The 21701-nt window shown below is 41.9% G+C and overlaps 2 protein-coding genes across 3 annotated transcripts; both read right to left on the bottom strand.

Annotated features, from left to right (window-relative positions):
* Positions 1–177: 177 nt before the first annotated feature.
* On the bottom strand, positions 178–9758 carry LOC114449833 (AP-2 complex subunit mu-A). 2 transcript variants are annotated; one of them, XM_028427667.1, is made up of 13 exons: positions 9595–9758; positions 8095–8216; positions 4897–5162; positions 4596–4678; positions 4191–4196; positions 3878–4013; positions 3276–3420; positions 2967–2984; positions 2367–2486; positions 2106–2241; positions 1894–1991; positions 1591–1702; positions 178–1283 (listed from the first exon to the last, which is right to left on the bottom strand). In XM_028427667.1, exons 2-13 carry the CDS (start codon positions 8166–8168, stop codon positions 1149–1151), a joined length of 1329 nt encoding a protein of 442 aa, XP_028283468.1. In that variant the 5' UTR covers positions 8169–8216; positions 9595–9758; the 3' UTR covers positions 178–1148. The 2 variants fall into 2 exon arrangements, with proteins under 2 accessions (XP_028283468.1, XP_028283469.1); XM_028427668.1 differs by lacking the exon at positions 2967–2984 and having other exon boundaries at positions 9595–9757.
* Positions 9759–10401: 643 nt separating this feature from the next.
* LOC114450060 (segment polarity protein dishevelled homolog DVL-3-like) lies at positions 10402–21504 on the bottom strand. Its single transcript, XM_028427965.1, has 15 exons — positions 21344–21504; positions 19855–19924; positions 17515–17630; positions 16872–16984; positions 16533–16668; positions 16005–16095; positions 15812–15881; positions 15527–15666; positions 15244–15320; positions 15069–15136; positions 14815–14964; positions 13416–13547; positions 12968–13135; positions 12612–12815; positions 10402–11681 (listed from the first exon to the last, which is right to left on the bottom strand). Exons 1-15 carry the CDS (start codon positions 21502–21504, stop codon positions 11323–11325), a joined length of 2055 nt encoding a protein of 684 aa, XP_028283766.1. The 3' UTR covers positions 10402–11322.
* Positions 21505–21701: the final 197 nt, after the last annotated feature.

The following is a 21701-nucleotide window of genomic DNA, read 5'->3' as shown; positions in this document are numbered from 1 at the left end:
TTAAAAAGACGATATGGAAGCTGGAGTGATCAAAGCTCTTTTCACATTACTATGTAAAAATCCACTGCTCCCATCCCGCACCCTTCCTTACTTCAGATAACAGGAAGAGGAAACTGACACAATAGAATTTATACAACCTAAAATAACTTCAAACAAATGAAAACACACACGGGTGTGTTTGGTTACATAGTCAGATTTTATTGGACAGAACGGTCACCAGGGCTACAAACATGAAGAAGCAGACAGTGGCAAAGATAAACACCAGGGGGAGACATCACACCTCACTGCAAACACTCCCACGGCCTGAATCGAAATAGTGTGACGAATCTTTAGTGCTTAAGAAACAATTGAAGGATTTGGGTCTCAACTAGCTTATCGGGGTGACGGTCAAACCTCAAAACTGTCTGGAATGTTCCCTCATGTTTTAACTTTGACTTCATCCACTTCAGAAAAGCAACTGTGGGGGGGAAGGAAAGGAACAATACACACTCCACGTACAAAAACAACTTGCACTCATTCCCTGCTACCCACAACAGGTTTTGTAAGCTGATAAGTATTTCACATTCTTGTCCCATTGAGTGGCAAGTATTTGAAATGACCATACCCAAAAACATAGATCAAATATCAATCAGTTCATTCAAAGACAAGTTTGTATACAGGGACTATTATGAGGATTCATTTCAAACCACAACAGCTACAAATCATCTTACCAGGGGTAACTCTAGGACTTTCTAAAGTAACTGGAGAGAGATAGTGGAACAGTAACACTGAATAAACACAACAGAACACCCCTTCAAGCCTGCAGTCCTCTCCCCCTGGACCCCCCCTGCATCACTTGTCTTTTTCTTTCAGACACCAGTTGGATTACATTTGTTTTACTCATCACTACAAGATATATACGATACAATGATTCACATGTTGCATATATCTGTGCATTATACCATAATTACTTTTTTCTTTTTTTTTTAATGTTTTTTAAAACAATGTAAATTCAATCTCCAACACCTAGTTAGGAAGGGGTGGGTGGGGGCGGTGGGAGAGAAGCGATAAGGATCAGGGAGGAAAAAGAGAGACAAAGTAGGAAGGGAAACAAGAAAAAGTAGCAATGGGAGGGAAGTGGTCAGTTTGCTGCCTGGCGGGGTTTAACTTTAGCAGCGGGTTTCGTAGATGCCGGAGCGGCCGATGTACCGCACCCATTTGATAACATCGTGGTCACTGTAGTTGAGTTTGGACTCAAACACCTTCAAGTAACGCACCTTGAGGCCAGATGGAGCAAAAGGAACCTGCAGAGACAAGAGGAGGGAAGTTAGGACGTGTCGGGGCGTGGTGACTCGGAGCAGGAAGTGCTTGAGGAAACAGTAAACAGGTTGCGATTTGCATGACATACTGGCTCTCATTTAATCCAGAGTCCATTTGTTCAGCTGCCAACAGTGTGCAAAGTTCTGTTAAACTACACGTTAGCGAGCAGAATGCCTCATATGTAATCAGGCAGTAAAGCCTGATAAAAAAAACAAAAACTGACCAACATGCTTTACACATATGTGCTGAGGCCTGTGTGTGAGGGGGACTGAAAAGAAGATAGAGACTAACCTCAAAGTTCATGGAGATGGGAGGCCTGGCCCATTTCTTCTTATCATTGGTGGGCAGTAGCTCAATCTCAGCACTGATCTGAGACTCCTTCATCCCAGCCATGCGTTTGATTCTACATAAGTACACACACAAACACGTTTTTCAGCTGTAAAAAGGACGCACAGGTAATAAAAAGACAAATCTTGTCTCTTTTTATAAATCCATTATCAAAGAGAAGGTAGGTGTGAGGTTAAACCAACAGAGAAGTCAAAAAGGTCACATTATTAACCATTAACCACATAAAGAAAAAACACAACCACTCACTTCCAGACAATGGCGTTCTCACTGGCCTTGTACTTGGCTTTTCCCTTCATACAAATCACCTGCACACCACTGGTGTTGAGGGGTGTTGGGATACGAACCTGAAGGGTGAAGGTAAACAAAGATTTTCACAAAGACACAGAAATTTCAAACTGCAACCGTTACATAAATGTGATATACCACACAAGACGAATAACCAGTTTTTAAGGGCTGACCTCAATCTTCTGAGCCAGCAGAGAGGGTTTGAAGTTGGACTTGATGACCACTTTAACCTCCAGTTTAGTGCGGCCCACCTCCCTGACTAAAGGAATAACTCGGAACGGCAGGATGATGTCCTTAGTGGTGCGATATCTGCAACAAGGGGGAAGACAAAGAAAAACTGATTTCCCTACAGTGATTAAATCATGGTATTTTTATTTATTCCTCAAAAACAACTTGATTTACACTTTATGGACAACTTTTAAAAATCTACTGACCTCATGAGCTCGTACTCTCCATCAGGGGGGATGAAGCTGATGCTTCGCTCTGAGTCGAACTTGCTGAGGCGCACGCACTGGTGGAAAGTGCAGTCGTCGATGGCTATGGACTGCTTCCCACTGCCAGGAGAGAAAAACACATCAGACACACACACACACAACACATGAAAAAGCACTCTACTAGTAAATAATCACAAAAGATACAACTACTGCTCTCCCTCATTTAATTGAAAAAGAAACACCAAGTTAAGAGGACACAAAGGGGAACAGCTGCTAGTAACAAGACATGTGAACCTGGCTGAGACTGTCACTATTATTTAGAGCAAACACAGTCTCTGTGAGGTGAGTGGGTAAAGGGTTAAAAATCAAGCAAGTAGGTGTGGACAAACCATTCTACCAAAAAGAGGGGAACAACCACCAGGCAGCACACTAAAGAGTTAATAAGGCGTGTTTCATTTGTATTAAATGTGTGGGGTGCAACAGTGCATGAAATGTCTTGATGTGCTAAAGGGCTTAGACAAGACTGAAGTATAGGTGTGTGTGTGTGTGTGTGTGTGTGTTGAAGAGGCAGAGGGTAGGGACATTTTGTCAGTACAGTACCTTCCTCCCCCTAAATCACTGAGGTACAGCACATAGAAAAGAAAGAGAGGGAAAGAAAGGAGAGATGCATCCAAAGGAAACAAAAATTAAAAATAAACTTTGTAAAACTTGTCTTGTTACAAAAAACAAGACAACACTGATTGTGCACAAGACGCAGGGCTAACAGACAGGCCTCACACAACTTAAACTGAGATGGGGTTTTTAGATAGGATTTTAAAGGAGACAACTCTCAATGTAAAACTGTTCAAAATGTGGCTGGTTCCTATCTTTGCTCTTAACTCTGCAGACACTCCTTGTCGTTCTGCTCACCTCTTCCCTGCATCGTCGGATGCTCCTCCTTTGCCCTGTTTGTCGATGACAATCTTGTCGTTCATGCCAAATTTACACTCGGGCATTCCACTCAGGTAGCTTTTCATGACTACACGGCCGGACACGTGGGCGCTCAGGACCTGGCCTGGATTGGAGAGGGGTAACAATAATCATTTTGTCCATCACTTTGGGGAGTCTAACGCAATTCTTTATCGTTCACATCCACAACACTTATCAGAAATCCAAAAACACACACCTGGACTGAACATGGTATGAGTAGTCTATGATAAGACAAGTTAAAACTGTTTGGAGGAATGCTTTAGTGAGAAATGTGTAACTTTCTCTAGCTCATCTGTAGCTTCAGCTATAATCTCTCTTTAGCTCCCACTGCTCATGATGACTGTATGTCACCATTGTATGAAACAAGGTCGGGAACGAACTGTTATTCTGGCAAAAAGTAGTAGTAGTGACAAAAATATATATAAAAAACTTTGAATGGTTAACTACTCTCACAGGTTAATGGCACACTAAAAGATAAGGTTTGACTAATCATCCATGTTAAGAGTCATCACTGTTTGATATAAACAGACATATAAACAGACCTTGTGGTGACATGAGCAGATTGACGCTTTCCAGTACATCCAGGAAGAGCTCATTACGGCGATACTTGATGCCTTCACGACGCCAGCCAATCTGCCCCGTCACCTGGCTGGTGATCTGAGACTGCTCCTCTTTTGTCTGGGGAAACAGAGAGAGAGAGAAATTGTATCACTACTAACAAAAGGAACGGCTGACAGGCTGACAACAAATAGAGGACGATGAGAGGGGGGTCATTAGAGCTACAGGACAGGTGAAACACTGACAAAGCCATGCACAGAAGTCATTTTCCAAACAAGAGTTTCAGTGCGCTCTTACCTGGTGCTGGAGTGCCGAAGACAGCAGTGGAGGGACACGGTGAGACAAAAAGAGAAGAACACAATTTAATTCCATTGAAATGTACAATAAAGTATACAACTTACAGATAATCCTGTAATATGCCTTCATTACTAGATCTAACACATTGATACTTTATTTTTTTTTCTGTCCTGGAATTTAATAAACAGTACCAGAAATAGACCTTTTTATTATATACAGAAATATCTTTATCATTCAAATGTAATACTGTCAAACTGATTCAAATCTTTTCAGCAATGTAAGTAAAACAATCTTCATAAAGGTTCGGTCACTTATCGGACCAGACTACACTATATCTGACTAGAGTATATATTGTTCAAATCATTATTACACGATTAAACCTGAGTCTACAGCTGTGTTGCTGACCTGTCCCTTAATGCCCTGCTGGGTGATGAAAGTCTTCAGTGCTCCAGTCTCAGAGTTCTGGGGGTAGCCAAAGTCCAGGATCTCTGTAGAACAAACACAAACAGATAACTGCTGTAAGAGATAAGACGAGGTGGAAGAAAAACTAGGACACGTCGGGATGTTGACTGACTGAAGTATAATGTTAGCACAGCTTCCCTACAGTACAGTACCCTCTAGTTTGATATATGACTAAGAAGAGTAAGACTCGGGGTTGTAGTTTGGTCTATCAGGTGATTCCACACAGACAATCCTCATCCCTCACCGTCCAGCAGCTCGTAGATCAGCACAAAGTTGTTCTTGATGTTCTCCTCGCTGATCTTGCCGAAGTAGGCCGTCATGACGTCACACATTTTGTAAAGGAACTCGAACACCATTGCAGCGTTGACATTCTGCTTGGTGACGGCTGCCAACCAGATGTTGGATCGCTTGACGTGGAAGAAGCTGGTGCGAGCGATGTTGGTCACTGGTGATCGAACTTGCTGCCGGGCGTGAATCACGTTCACACGGAACGCATCCACAGCATTACGTCTAGAACGTGAGGATGAGAGAGACAAAAAAACATCATCCATTATTAATCATTACCGTCAAGAGGCGAGCCAACTAATTCAGGTGTTTATGCAACAGTGTCACATCATGTGACAGACATTTTTAATTGCCCATTTGCTTTCAGTTCTACACCGGGCTCAAGATAATTAACCCTATCAGACCTGAAGAATATAATCAACCATTTTAAAGAATGAGAAACTATTAAAACAGCTGAGCTCAGTTGGTGCATTTAAAAGAAAAGAGTGCCGCTTTGGGTAAAATGTGATAATTACCAGAGACACCAAGGCAACACTATTTGGATTGCTTTTTATGAAAAGTGATTTGAATTATATGCAATGCATGGTATGGAAGTGAAACAAAGTAACACTTTAGCTTGTTGCCAAAGCTCAGCCATGATTAACGTGGATTTATAGACAACAAGGCTTAGTGCAAAGGATGCAGCATGTTCTGACAGGAGTCCCAAATCCTACTGACAAGGGCCTGGGAACGTTCTGAAGTCACAAAGTACTAATTACTAAAATGTACAGAAAAGATTCTGAAATGTCTTATATTTCACCCACCATTGTTACACCATATTTGAACAGTACCATGACAATAAATGGAACCAGAAACATAACAAAAAGCCCAGGGTATAAATCAATACCCACACCTAAACCATCTTTAACTTTGTGTAAGAAGAATCAGGGCAACAAGAAATAATAAGGAGCACATTATCCATCATATCTCATGCTCAGACTACATGCTTTAGGCATCTGTAGAGCTGACTGTGAGTGACAATATTCACTGAGAGACCCACATAGTGGCTGAAATTCTGCATTTGCATTTAGTTCATCTGCGGTTGTATAGTGGTCTCATGCTTACAGAAACGAACATCAATCTGACTGTGGATTTGATGGGCATGCAGCTTAAGGAATCATGGAGTCACTGATCAGTGGTCATGAGAGGGAGGGGGGGGGGGGTCATGCTTTGGAGGCTGAAACGTTTCTTACCTATTCCTACAGGGGCCAAGATGAATAGATGGAGGAAAATGGTGATACAGAGAGGAAAAATAGGATGAAGTAAAACGAGAGGAGACAAAAATGCACCAGAGACATTTTCGTGCATCATGTAGACAGGGTGAGTAACATGGTGTTTGTTATGATGCCAATTTTGCAACCAGAACTCTCAGAAGGTTAGCAGCATTGTTCTGCTCTTTAGCCTGCTGTGTTTCGACGTAACAGCATGGCAACATGAAAAAACATTTTAGGTAGTATTTCTACAGTAAGTAAAGGCTCTGTGTGCACCAAAGGGCTATGAGCAACAATACATATGATTTACCCTGCACTCCTGCAGCAGGGAGAATCATCAAAATATTGACGCTGCAATATCCTCAATGAGGAAATGTGTGGAAAACAACTTTACACTTGGAACATGGAACATGATGTTTGGTTTTTCATTTACTTTCAATGCCACTCTTTAGTAAACATTGTGTAGATTTTGAGGAAGAAAGGACAAAAATATGATTGCGGTACAAACATTGAAAATAAGAGAAAAAAAACTGACAACAATCATTGCTTGCTGCTAGAGAGAGACAAAAATGGAAAGATGCTCCTACACACTAGTCCCTGCCTGACACTGCGTGTATTCTATTCAAACAATAAATGGCGTCTAAGTGGCTCAGGGCGCTGGTGCCACACAGCCCAGCTTTACACAGCAGCATCCTCCTCTCTGCCCTTTTAAATTGGCTTTGCTGACGCTAACCCTATGATTATAACAAGCTAGCAATTTTTTCAGGGTCTCTGACTTAACAATGTTGCTCTATAATAACATAACAGTTATGCTGAGAAATCAAATAAAGAAAGGAAATCCATTTCTAACCGTATGCACTCTGTACATTGCCAACTTTCACTGTGTTTAAATCTACAAGCTCTGGACTGGTTTTAGTACTGGCACACATCCCACTCTGACCTCAGTACAATCACCGAGTGTGACAGGATTACAAAGACAGATAATGAAGCGTGTACGGACACCTTGTGTAATTTCGAGTGAATTATATCAACAGTGTGTTATAATAATGAAAGAAAATGAGGAAGTTGAAAGATAGAAAGTTACAACTTTTTTTAGTTGTATATTTGGACAGTGGAAAAAATGGATTTCAACAACATGATTTTACAACAGTGTGGAGGGTTTTTTACTGAACTGCGTTTGTTAGTTTCATCTGCTGATATCATAACAATATCTGCTGCAGTCTCATTGCTGACAATGATCAGCCGTCAAAGCTACAGAGCAGAAACACACACTTATTTTGTGTATGGTTGCCTTTACATGTTTAGTCACATCAGCTGTTTTAGACACATTTTGCAAAACTTTTTTAGTGGTTTTCATCTCAAGCTAGATCCGGCAGCATCAACATTTAACCATTTCATTACTGGCTTGTAGATAAACTGTCCACGGGTTAGTCAGAGATGTTAATGGAGAGGACAGGAATTCCTCTCCCTGTTATCTCCCTGGCTTTATACGGTAATAATAACTTGTCTATATCTTGGACCTAATGTCAACACAGAGGTCAATTTGAAAGAAGAGCTCCTTACACAGCTGCACCTAATCTTTATGGACACATTATAGATGGCATCATTTTCCCTGACTGTGAGAAACTGTGGTTAGAGTTACATGTCTAACATTTATTTATTGTGACAATATCTCAATATATTATATGTTAAGTAAGCTATAGTATTCTGTATATAATCCTTGTTAAACATTGTTTTTGTTCTTTTACTAATAACACATCCTGCAAGTGTGAACTTAGCCAGGAAGAAGGCCATAATCCTCCCTTATCCTGGATCATCCCCAATCTGTCCACCCACACTGAATCAGGATCTTCTCACTGACCTGAGTCTTCCCCAAATTTAAGAACATTTGCTCTGGTCAAACTTACCCTATGTCATCTCGATAGACACGGGAGATGAGGACCTCCCCCTTGTGGTTGTAGATGAACAGTCCTCCAATCATTGTGGCTGCTTCTCAAACCCAACTTGCCATGGTGAATCCAAACCCCTCCTGAGAAGAGACAGAAAGCAAGGAAGGAAACAGGGGAAGGAAAAGGGATGATAGAGAAGTGAAAGCAGTGACAAGTGAGGGAGTGATCAACGGAAACAGAGAAGCACTTGTCCTTTACATCCTCTTTTTTCCCCCTGTCTCTCCTTTACCAGCTGAGTCTATCCTGCAGCTGCACTACTGTGGTGACTCCTTTTGATGCCTGTGTCTACACATACATACATCTCCATTCACTACTACAACAGCTAAAGACTCTACTACTACTGCTCTCACCACAGACGATTTCCAGGTTTCTTCCAAAGTAAGATTAACTGCAGATTAGCAGCCATCAGTGTGAAGCGGGATGGCACCAGTTACCCAATGGGGAATGTGCTGGTCTTAATACATGTCGTTTTACAACCAGATGTACCTGGATATCAGACTGAACAAGAAATCCTAAACAATAATGACTCTCAATTCATTCAGTCACTGTTTTTCTCGGTCAATTGTTATTTTTGATAGCTTACAACAAATAGCAGAGCTGGCCCCGTTCAAAAATGAAGCTTCTGGAAACCGGGGATGAAGGACGTGCATGAAATTCCTCGAAGACTAAATCCAGGCAATCCGTAAGGACGACTGTCGGCGGACCCGCACAACACAATTTTCAAAACGAGATTAGTAAAATATTTCCCCACACTGCTGATTCGTGACCGAATAAATTCGTGCACCAGCCCTTAGGGGTTTTAATCGCCCCTTCTATTGGTGAAGTCAAAATGTCTGCTCACTCGGCCCATTTCCTAACGTTCATAAATTTTTCATATTTTTGTCATATATTTCCGACAAGCAATATGCAAGCTTGCTAGAAAGACCTTATTTTTACCATTCTGGAGAGCATACAGCAATAAAGAAGGCTTGACCTTCAGCTAAGATCAAAGTGATGGAGAATGCACCGAGTGAGAAGTAGCTAGCTAATTTAGCTTTCGATAGCGGGCTAGCTGGCGGTGATGCACAGCGAACCAGAGTCGAGCAGTGCGGAATTTTTATGGACTTCCGGTGAAGAGAAAATCGGTCTTGGGTTGACAATCAAACAGGGAACTTTACTAACAGATGACAACTTACGTTATGTTACATGCAGGACGTCGAGCCCAGTACCGTTATGATACTGATAATTTACTGAAACGGCATGTTGCATGCTTTTAGCTTGAATAAAATAACGCTTCTTTCCGTTATCGTACCACTTACCGCTGCTAGCTTGACGTTAGCTAGCAGAGCGGCAGCTAATGTTGCTAATGTTAGCATCGCCCACGAATGAAACCGCTTCACCGGCTTTCCATAATGGATCGCCGGATCCTAAATCATTTTGACGAAGAAAATGTAACCGTCTTGTCTTTAATGGACTCACCCTAGTTCTCTCACGGGCACCACCAGTATCTGGTTCCCCGTTAGGCCTTGAATTTGGCTTATGTCAGGATTCGGTAGGTTCCCAGTTCACACGCCCGCTAATTCCGCTCCTTCCTCCTGGTTCTCTGATGGCTGTCAGCTGACCCGCCGTCCTTACGCACTGCCGTTCCGTTGTGACAGGAAAAGGCGCGGCTGGAGCGATGTGTAAACCGCACCCAGGCCTTGTTATGATAAGCTACGTGGGCTATTGCTCAGTTATTAGTAGTATTATAGTAGTCGACTTAACGGTTATGGAGTTAATAATAACTATGCTCATACTTAAATTGCGTGCATTTGCTGAAATGCATCTTGAGTTGTAATTCCTTAATAGCACCACAGAGGGACCTGTAAGTACACTCTTATTGAGATTAAGCAACGAACAAATATTATTTAGAAAACTTTTTTGTCCATCAAACTAATGGCTGTGTGGGTGGTCTTGTTTTAGTTCTGTCCAACAGAATCAACTTTATGTTTTTGTCCAAGCTGAATCAAATCGACTCTCCACAGGAGTTTTTCCACCTCAAACCACAGGGAACATTTTGCATAGAGATGTTCAGTTCTGAGGCAAATCTAAATGTACACAGGCTGATCATTTGCACACACTCCCACAGAGCCCACACACACACATCTGTGCACCAGACTGCCTAACCTTCACATTCCTGCTCTCGGACAGTCTAGATTCCACTGCTCTTTAATGCAAATATGACCTGAGGTAGCATGGAGAGAAAAATGTAGTGAGCACGCACAAACAAACTCAAAACACAAAGCAGTATATTTAAGTCATAAAACTATATTTATAAATAAAAAGACCTTTTTTTCCTTGATAAAAGAGTAGTGTGAAAGACATGGTAAGAAATTTGTTCCACTATACATTATCACAAGACAGTCTGAAGATTCTCTGGTTAGCAAATGAAAATGTAGTCATGTAGTGTAAAAACAATTCTTTGAAGCTGGATGCTCATGTTAAGCGCTGCAAAATGAAACTAGTTCAGACCAACTACGTATATAATAAAACAAATGCATTCTTACAGTAAAAAGGACTGCGATTCTCTTGCACTACATACATTTTTCCATTTCTTTCTTTCGCTCTTAAGTCAAGCAAATATTTCAAAAGTTTTGAATAAGGTTAACAGTTAGTGTTCATTTGAGTTTCTGTTTTTTTTTCATTAGAGGTCAGCAAGTGAGATTTGAAAGTACGGAAGGAGGGAAGAGGCTTCATTCTTTCTGAGTTTTGACGTGGACATGGGTGGGGGAGGACAGACAATGTTAGATAAGAAAGCCAGAGAAGTGGAGGGAAGAGAGGAGAGAAGAACAAATGAAAAACATCCATGTGGGAAAGAGCTGAGTCATCTTCCCCTGCTGACCATTTGCCTCCCTCCCTCTCTCTTGCTCTTTGTCCTTATACAAACTCTTCCCCACTGTGGAGCAGAAACGGAGAAAGGCGCTTTGGTTCCATATTGAGTGAGGGGAATTTTCTTCATTGAAGAAAGTATGGCCACTACTACTAGGAAAAAAAGCACAAGAGAGGGGGAACGTTTTCTCTCAGAACACACAGCAGGGTTGGTTCCATTTCTGCGTTTGGAAGTGGCCTTGGGTTACAGCATTTTTGTAATCTTCCCTTCCACCTCTCTTGCTGTTCTTCTCATCCTCATGGCCAATCTGCTACTGTGCTACTGACTTCATACCTCCATCACATCACATCAACGAAAAATTCTCCGGCATTGCCCACCGCCATTCGCAGAGACTGGCGTGATGCAGTGAGCTCTGGAGGCACTGAGGCGAGCTCTCTGCCTGGTGGGGCACCAGGTGCAGCTGTTGATAGATGTGCAGGCTGGGGAGGCAGGCCAGGGGGACCATAGACAAGGCCAGGTCCATAGGCTATAGAGTGAGAGTTGGCACTGCGGTGGCTGACCGAGCTACGGATGCTCCGCTCACTGGGGGGAGCCACTGAGCGTTCACTCGGAGCTCGGTGACTCCTGACTTCAGATTCACCGCCGCTGCCGCTTGATTTCTTTCCCTCGTTCTTGCTGCAGTTAGAACCGCTGCTTCCTGTTAACAGAGCGAAACAGACATACATCATTATTTAGGAGTGATATATAACATCATCACCTTTTTCCATTATGTCTGGGCGACCTACATGAGCGAACCACTCCCATCTGGGTGCCAGCGGTGTGACGCAGGCAATACTGACCCAGTTTGTTGGAGACTCTCAGGAGAGCTGCATGACTAATGCAGACATGGTCACAGAGCATTCAGTGCCTTTCACAGGCCAAACAACTCCGCTAAAGGCAGTTTAGCTTTCATTTTATTACAATGCAGCCTGTCTGTTTTTGGGGATGTTTTTAAGACTAATTTATACCAATATGTGAAAAAATCAAATCCACATATACGTTAAAAAAAAAGAACAACATCTTAGCCTCTTTGTGACCTTTAGAGATAGAGGTCTGAGATGTAAGTGTAATATTGGAAGTATGAGGGAATATCCAGCTTTGAAAATACATCTTCGAAATGTGTTATTTACACACTTTAGCTTGTAAACCTTTCGCTATCATGTTTAAATAACACTTCGGTGTGACCACAAACTGACTTCAGAATATCTGGGATGTTGTGTTACTGGGCCCCAGCTGTTGTTGGTCAGTAAATATCTACTGCGTAAGCAAACTGCTCCTAAAACCACAGTGTCCGGGTTTCTATTTCCACACATGCTAAACACATAAAATCCAACATGTAAATAAGGCAGCTTTGTGGTTGATGGAGAGAATATGTTTTTCACTCTTGACACAGCTCAGCTGTGTCCTTCAGGTCTTTGAAATAAGCCAATTCAAACATGCACTCTGGCCTCGATTAGGAAGAGTATTTAATGTGCGTAAGCTAAGTGTGTCTGCAAAACCAGTCAACCCCCTCTCCAGACAAGTGGTCCACATAGTTTTGGTTATCATACCTATGGATACACATATAGTATATTTAAAATGCACTCACCACTGTGCTGGCTTCCTGCACTGCCTGCACCTGGTCCTCCATGAAAAGGCTGTGGCAGGTCATAAGGGTGAGGAATAGGAAATTGGTAAGGTAAGGCCATGGGCCAGGGGGCTGCCCCTGGGTGGGGTAGAGGTGGAAGTGTGTCCTGATCTGATGCACCCCCGCTAGAACCATCATGATCATGGAGAGACAGGTGGGTCATGTCTAAAGAAAAACAGAAGCCAGGCAACAGACTTAGATCTCCACAATCACAGCAAACTTGGGGAATACAGAGGATGTATCCTACTGCATTTTAAACACACACAAAACCTAACCATCAAACTTGTTTTCTTTTCCTGCTGAAAATGTCCACTTACTGCCACAGAGGTCTCCAAAGACATAGTAGCACTGTTCAGAGAAAGTGATCTTGTTGACAGTGTGTCGGATGTAGCCAGCCTTCAACAGGTTGCTGGCGTATTTACGGGCTTCGCGGCGATCTGAGAATCCCTCCACATGATGGAAGAGCCAGTCCACCACATCAGAACCTGCAGAGAAGGAAAGACAAGGACATGCATATTAAGTTAACTCATCAGTGCATTTTCTTTGTTTTTCTTCATTTTTCTTATACTTTATAACTGAATATTTAAAGAGCTGTTAAGAACACTAAAACCCACCCGAATTATTCATTGCTTGACTTAAAAAATTTAATGGTGGCAAAAAAAAGAAATTTACTTTATGGCTTGATTTGACTTTTTTGCGTCACAGAGATGTGTGTGTGCATACTGATGACAAACATAACAAATGCTTCTGCTTTGATTAACCTACCAATAAAAGCATTAGCGATGGTTATCTTGAGCCACATCCTGTCCCGAACTTCCAGACCTGACTGCGGGCAGGCCATGGCCTTAGCAACTGTTGCCATGTCGCTGTGGATTGAGAGGTGGAAATCATCGAATCCTAGGAAAAATTGGGAGACATGTACAACTTCAGAACAAGCCACACCTTCCTGTCAAGAGTTCAATAATCTGGTTTGCAGGACATCCATCAATTTAAAATGGATGACTTACGTTCTGTTTCATTTCCTAAACATTTAAATGAAATAAAAACAGCTTATCTGCACAGCTACAAATTATGTTTTGGAATTTTCCTTGAATAATATTTGGTTTCCTGTGGTCTGGACTATAATCAGAGCCTGTACTGTTTCAATCATCAATCAAGACAGGATTCAGCTGAAATTTCTAAATGGAACTGCAACCGAGCTGGTTTTATATAAAAACCCTAAAAGAAACACGACCATACTAAATTAAATATCCTCCCAAAACAGTATAATATCCCATATTTCACCTAAACTACTCTCACTGCATTCCAAGATTATATATTTTGATTAAATCTTTCTTTTTTATAGTCATGCTCCTCCATCCTGAGCTGCATCTACATACAACATGTATTATGACTATATTAATAAAAGCATCTGAGCATTTTGTTTTGAGAGAATCTGTAGATATTACTTTCTGAGCTATAAATAAGCCACGGCGAATGCACTGCTTTATATTATGTGCCTGCTTTAAGAAGATAAAAGGAGAAGACCCTAGCAAGCTCAAAGTACACAAACAAATGTTACCAATATTGGACTGATTAAATCAAACTAATTTTTAGATCTGGTCCATGACCAAATAATATGGTTGAAATGCCATAAAGTTGGTTGCAAAGAAATGAGAGGACTTTTCTCTCTAACTGAAAAAGCAGTCCTTTCAAAGATTATAGGGAAGATGAAAGTTTTGAGTTATGGCTCAGTTTAGACAAGAGTTATTGAGCAGATGGAAGCTGTGAGCCTGAACACAATAAAAGCTGGAACCGAGAGCAGTCATAGGAATGCAGTGAAAGGGCAGGGTCACACTTCACACAGATTTACTAACAATTCAGAGGAAGATGGCGATAACGCTGCATTTTTTCGCAGTATGAGTGAAGCTTTGAGTGAAGCTTTTCAAAATACTTGAAAAAAAAGTTGGTTATCCAAACACTGAATATGAAATAGCTATGAACATTAGTATCCCTGATTAGAGAGATTTAACTAGTGTGACTAATAAAAGCCAGCAGAACCAATGCATGCAGGGCAGCATGGGAACATATGACAAAATGAAAGTGAACAAAAAACCGTGACTAAGAATAGAACTGTCATTAAAACAGGCTACAACAGGCAGCTGCAGGAGCTGATGGGACTCACGTTCAGTCTCAGGGATTGAGCTGCTGATGGAAGAGCTGGTGGAGGTGACTGTGCTCATCGAGGGGCTCATGCCATAAGCAGGGTATACACCAGTCATGGCAGCCGTGTGGGACACCCATGCAGCAGGGTCAATGGGTCGGATTGGTTCACCTGTTAAAAGAAGAAGAAGAAAAGCAGTTTGTGAGTTTACTGGATAATCCCAAAACAAAGTAAAATGTTGTTTTTAAAAGAATTTTCCCCAAACAAACACTCACTTCTGGGCAGAGCAAAACAGCTCCGAGGGTTTGGGTCCCAGCACTTTGCAACAGTGAGAGTAATGGGGCTGAAAAAAAATGCAAAGAATACTTTAAACTTTGACTTTACTGGAACTCTGTCAATCCCTTGAGTTGCATTCAATGTTTAATGTATGTATGAATGTTTGCCGTTTACCCTGGCTTGTGCACTATATCCCTCAGTACTCGAACTGCGTCGTCATTGCTCATGTTCTCAAAGTTTATGTCGTTCACCTGCAAAAATATCAAATTGATCTGATCTCAAATGACCAACTTCTTTCTCTTCACTAAATGTTCTTGCATCAAACACAGAATGCACCCACGTATGCACACACACTTTCCTGGTCTAAGTCCCAGGTATGCACCAACACATTTTTTCAGGTCTCTGTGTGCAGCACTCTCTCTCTCTCACCCCTTTACACACATCCACAGACACACACCTGCAACAGCATGTCCCCAGGCTCTATGCGTCCATCTGCAGCCACGGCTCCTCCCTTCATGATAGAGCCGATGTAGATTCCTCCATCTCCCCTCTCATTACTCTGACCCACAATACTGATGCCCAAGAAATTGTACTTCTCTGTCAGGTGGGGGGGGGCAAAGAAAGTATGTTCAAAAATACAGTACAACAAAAGTAAGTTAAGACACTAAAAAACAAACTAGTTACACTTTGTGACCCCAAAAGCTTAGTTTTTTTTTTTTTTACATAAAGACATGTGACTTACCCATGTTGAGAGTGACGGTGATGATGTTCAGAGACATGGTAGAGTCTGTGATGCTGCTGAATGATGACGACTAGTGGGAAGAAGAATGAAAAAACATGAGAAACAGACACAGACACAGTCACAATCTGGAAGAGAGTTTCAATAATTTTACAAAATGTTTTTGTCTTTTACACCTAAGAATGAGGGACCTCACCCTATCCATATTGGATGCCTTGGGTTTCCGTCGGCGACGGCGGTGTCGTCTCATTAGACGAGAGGAGCTCTGCTCAGTGGAGCTACTAAACCTGAAGAAGAGACATAAAAATGTGCTTTTTGTCAATAATATACAAACATGGAATACTTGGAGTTGCTAAGCTAATAACTCCACAAATGGGTGTTATAAAAAGCTCCTTTTTAAACAGAATCAAGCTTAAAAACAAACTGATAATGACATAATAAGAATACTTCAACTTCAACAACAAAGATAACGCTTTGATGCAAATATTTCAGAGCATCAACAATGGGACAAAAACATGTCCAGATGCAAAGACTAAGACCAGCACAGTCTCTAAAGTAGGTTGCAGAGATTATGCTTGGAGGAGAATCCAGGAAGGTCACCACAAAAACCAGGCAATTAAGATTACTAATCTCTGCTACAAACCATCAACATTAATTGCTACTGGCTCTTCTCATTGGGAGCTGCACTTAAGAACAATCTGGACAGCTGTGCTAAACATCTGACCTGCTGGTTGCATCATCATCCTCTGAATCAAAGCAGGAAGTGGACTCCAGCTCGCTACTCATGAAGGATGAGCAGCTGTCGTACTCTGGGCCTCCGCGGCCCATTCCCCGTGATGAATACCCATTCTGCCTCCCACCTGCAGCAAGACAGCATCAAAAGCAGCAACACTGCACATTAAAAAAAAGCCTGCAGTGTGGTTTTGTCATTAAATATGAACTTACTACAAGTACCACAAATAACCATTTCTAATCATTTTAATTATTGCACTTCAGCTTTGAAAATGATGAAATTTATATTTATATGGTCAATTAAAAACAAAAATCAATTTAAACATCTGACCGTGGTCGTTGGAGTGTTTCCGTCGTGGCCTTTCCCTCTCTCTTCTTGGTGACACTATGGAGCCAGTCTCTGTGTCATTGTCCAAGCTGTCCCGACCACTAGCTGCTTTCCCACTTCAGAGACGTGCAGAGCAGAGAGTGAGTACGCTTCAGTAAGTTACGTTCAATCAACAGCTACTTAAACAAATACTTATATTAAATGTTTCTTGTGATTTGTTAGATGTGCAGCCTGTAGCAGATTCTTTGGCAGCAAGTGGAGACATTATGGTGATCGATTCACCATATTTGCTCTATGATCTGATCTATCGCAGCAAATTTTATGCTTTGCTTCAGTTTTGAGTGACAATTCATTTGGTCAAAATATTAAAGAACTGAGAACCTTCATTTTCCAGGAAGAAGATAGCATAGTGATAAATAAATGCAAAGAGGGAGGTTGCTTTTTTTTCCTTTTTCCCCTTCCTGGCCAGTCACAAGATGTCATACTTTTTCCAGTCAATTTGCTGCTTCCTCTGTTATACTGCGCTTATTAGAAAACACAGAAGGACTCTTTCAAAACACATATACAAAGCCAAACCTCAGGCACGCATGGCATCTCACTCCTTCACATTCACACATTACACAAAATCTTTACTGAGTATACTGACTGGTAGGAAGGGGGTCTTGAGTCTCCGATGCCCCCGGTCCTCTCCAAAGGCGGTGTTGGCTCTAAACTATCTGCCACTGAGCCTGTGTCTGTGTGGGCGCCATCTCCAGAGACCAACTGTCAACAGACGGAGAAGTCAGGTCAGTCAAAGGGAAGAATACACTCAAGATACAGAACAAGTGGGCGGCAGACCTACACCAAACCACCACTGCGTCTACCCTAGACCATGGTCAAAGGGGGATGATTTATGCTGTCATTGCCTACAGGCTTACCAGCGTTTACAGACAGTAATAAACCAATCACCTATAACGGATACATTTCTAAAAACCCTCAAGACACTGAACTGCAATATTACAATAGGACAATCTGTCTTTGACTAATTCCACACTGTAAACAAAGCTGTGTATTCAAAGCGTTAAGAAAGAAAGTGCCTGTGCCAAGACATGTGGTTTGTCTACCTGACAGTGTTGCCTAAGTTACTGACGTGAGGTGAAAAATGGGCTTTAACAGACCATGACTGTTTTTTGGAATTGGTATCTCTTGTGTATTACTCCCACTTGCCAAGATATATTTATATATTTTCTACCTATTGCTTGTTTTGCAAACAAAATTCAACGAGATTAATGTGAAAATTATTAGCAGCGGTGGTGGTGAAGAGGTTAACATGTTCTAGTTGTTGATGTCACAGATGGGATACTTTTATTCATTATTATTTTATCTGTTGCATAAAGTAATAAAAACACAGCTGTGCCCTGTGCAAAGAATCTGCTTCAATTTAATTTTACATTATAGGTGACAGAGGAATCAGCATTTTCTTTATTTATGCATCTCTGTGCGAGTTAATGACCAAGACACTGAAGCATGCATGGAAAGCTACAGAGAATCTGAGATAATGCAGAAGGGACACTGTTTAGCAAGACTGAGACAAGCAGGAAGAAATGTGTGGGGTGAGGCAAGGCACCGCCCCTACACTGCTGGAGATTTTGCACAATGCTCCTTGAATGTGTGCACACTAATATGCAGAGAACAAATGGACATTAAAGTATTATTTTCTCTTAGCAAAGGAAGCTGTAATGGAATAGGCCAAACGTATTTAATAAGCCCACACAGTGCATCAGTTACAGGAAGGATGTTAAATTGAATCACCTGCTCCAATAGACAGGGTCCTAGAAGGTGAACGCATAAATAAAAATAAAATAAAACTCATTGCTGTTAACCCTTTTATCCAATTTACTCGTCCTGGTATTGCTAGATTTGCCATTTACATTATGGAGTTAACTCTGGTGTGCAAGAAGGGGAGTTGTGCATTTGATGGTCAATTTAGTTGCACTATCATAAGGCATAAACAACTAATCTGATTTAAAAAAAATGGTCAGCAATAGATCTGGGTTACTGGCATGATGTTGTGATGATGTGAAGGGCAACAGGCTGGGCCCAGGGACCCCAGAGAATAATTACTCAGATCACTGAAACAACAGATGAATGCTGAAGACAAACAAATGGACACACTGCAGCAGAAATAACATTTCATTATATGTGGAACATTTCAACAACCCCCATGAGATAACAGGCATATTCACACACAAAGACGGAAACAGGCACAACCAACGATCCTCCACACAGTCTTAATGAAAATGCCCACAACAGTGGGACACAACAGGATGATCATGTTGGATTATACAGCAGTAGCACTGTGTTGATGACTTTTAAATAACAGCCATAATTATAACCACACTGTGCAAAATTAACAGAATGCATTTAGCCTTTCTCTTCAAGACATAGAACAGTCTTTCTCTGAACTTTATTCACCCCTCCCTGTGAGATTCAATCTTCTTGTTAGATGAGGCTCTTTGTTATTTAGTATTTTCCTCCTATCCTGTGATTTCACTTGCTCTTAATTTAATTTCAATGTTGAGAAGGAGGAAGGGAGTCTGTGCATGAGCACCAGATGTCTTCTGTGTTGCAGAGACAGGAGAATTATTGCTTAGAGCCTTTAAATCAGATACTACATGCAAGTACATGCATAAGTAGCATGTGGTGACTAGCTTGGTGGGGACCTAAACTACTGCTCCAAACCTAGCAGCTCAATGTTTTTTTTTAAAAAAAGGTCCAAAAACAGAAGACATAGGACAGGAGTGACATGTGTTAATCTGAGGATCATTATGTGATAATGACATTATCACACAGATGCAACAGCCTGTCCCTCCCTAGAGATGGAGCACGGTTGCAGTCAGTGCCCAACAGATGGGAATCATTGTAACACATGCTTGCCACACAAATACAGTAAACATGGACAAGACAGCAGCAGCAAAACAAATACAAAAAAATACTTTGAACCTACCCATGACACCACACGTCCATTGAAGCAGGGCAGCTTAGCGTTGTCGTCAGATATTTCTTCTTTTACCACCCTGTTAAGAGAGCAGAGCTTTGTTACAAAAGCACTCTCTGTGTAATAAAACACGAGGGTGCATTTAGAGGAAGTGGAGATGGGCAATGCATCCATCAACCAACTGGGAAAACCAATGCTGATTTTATAGCGCACTAACTACACTACTGTTACGGACTGACAGCTGGAGCAAGAGAAGTTTTACACTTTATGATGCAGTGACACTGTTCAACAAAAAACACCAGAACATCAGGGTCAACTTTGTTTTATATCTGATCTTGTCTGTAATTATACATTTCATGATACACCTACACTTTTCAGCTATCATTCAATTCAATCTGTCTACACGCAGTGTAAACTGATTGGTGTGATACTAGGATCAGGTGCCAGTATCAGATGTCAGACCTCAGGGACATCTTATCACATAGTAAATAGGACGAATCAGACATGCATTTAAGTACCGGTCAGGTCAACATTAGCTGTGCATCACAGAGGGAGAACTGCAAAGGCCAGTGAGACTGTCTTGGTAAATATGGACAGCAGACCAGTCTTTCAGGTTGCTCAATGTATACCCAACGCACAGGGTAAATGTGTCAATAGTTTATTTACAGCACAGCCCTCCACTCCTCACAGCAGGAATATTTTTGAGCCCATGTCTTTCCCATTTGCAAATGTTCTTAAGATGATGCCCCACCCTTGTTTGAGTTTAGCCAAAGGAAAAAAAACTCTGGAAACCTGGCTCAAGAGTTTTGAAAATAATAGTACAATCCCCCCATTTTTGGACTCTGTGAAAAACACTGTCTGGAGGAACATAAAACGTCTACTTCTCGGGCTATGTTTTAACACAAAAGGACATGCTCATAAAGCTGCCAGAGTGATGAACAGGGCATTCCTGTGTCCAACTCTGCATTCCTCGGGCTAATAGACAACAACAGCAGGGGCCTGCTGCTCCTACTGACTAACTCCAACTGGTCGTTTATGTTCTGACATTAGCCTGTTAGCATAAGCATTCAATACATTAGCCAGCCACTGACAGTACTAACGTCAGTAACTTGTTATTATCGATGTTGTCAACTACGTCTGGTTAAACTTTATCTAATAGGACGTAAAATGTCATTCAGTCCTTTCTCAAGAGTTCACTAAACTGACAAATACCAAACTTGGTCAGACAGATTCAAGCCATAAGCTAGCCACACCAGCAATGTAAACAAACGGGGTCTGGACGCTAAACAGACCTGCTAACGCTGCGAGCTCGTCGCTAGCAGCTAACAAAGAAACGGCAATGCAAGAAGCTAGCTGGTGACCGACAGCCAGGTAACGTTAAACAGGATGACAAGACAGCTGGATGAGAGAGCAAATAAGTACATGGTGACCTAGCCGCATTAGCGGAAAGGAAACTCGGGAGCGTTGCATCAAACACAATGAACCCCTCAACATTTACCCGAAGTCATCGTCCATAGATTTGAAGAAGAATTTGTAATTTGGTTTCTTGAGGACATTTTTGAAGTCTGCAAGAGTGACTTTGTCCGCCGGCACCGACAGTTTCACCAGATACGGCGTCTCCTGGTCGTCGAGGTGGTAGATAATTTTGGTCTCCCCCATCTCGGACTGCGACTAAGGCAAGGCAGGCTGGGTGCATCAAGCCGCGGGCCTGGCAGGCTCCCTCTCGGGCCCCGACTCCCCGTGGCGCTGGCGGCGGTTGTGCCGTGGTCCTCCCGGCTCTGGCTGACCGACTGAGTCGCTGCGGTTGCGTAGTCCTGGTTCAGTCTTATCTACGCCAGCTCGCTAACCTTACGCCT

This window comes from Parambassis ranga, chromosome 17, assembly GCF_900634625.1.
Source record: "Parambassis ranga chromosome 17, fParRan2.1, whole genome shotgun sequence".
Taxonomy (NCBI): domain Eukaryota; kingdom Metazoa; phylum Chordata; class Actinopteri; family Ambassidae; genus Parambassis; species Parambassis ranga.
Note: the sequence above shows the minus strand (reverse complement) of the source record. Positions and strands in the feature narration are given on the sequence as shown.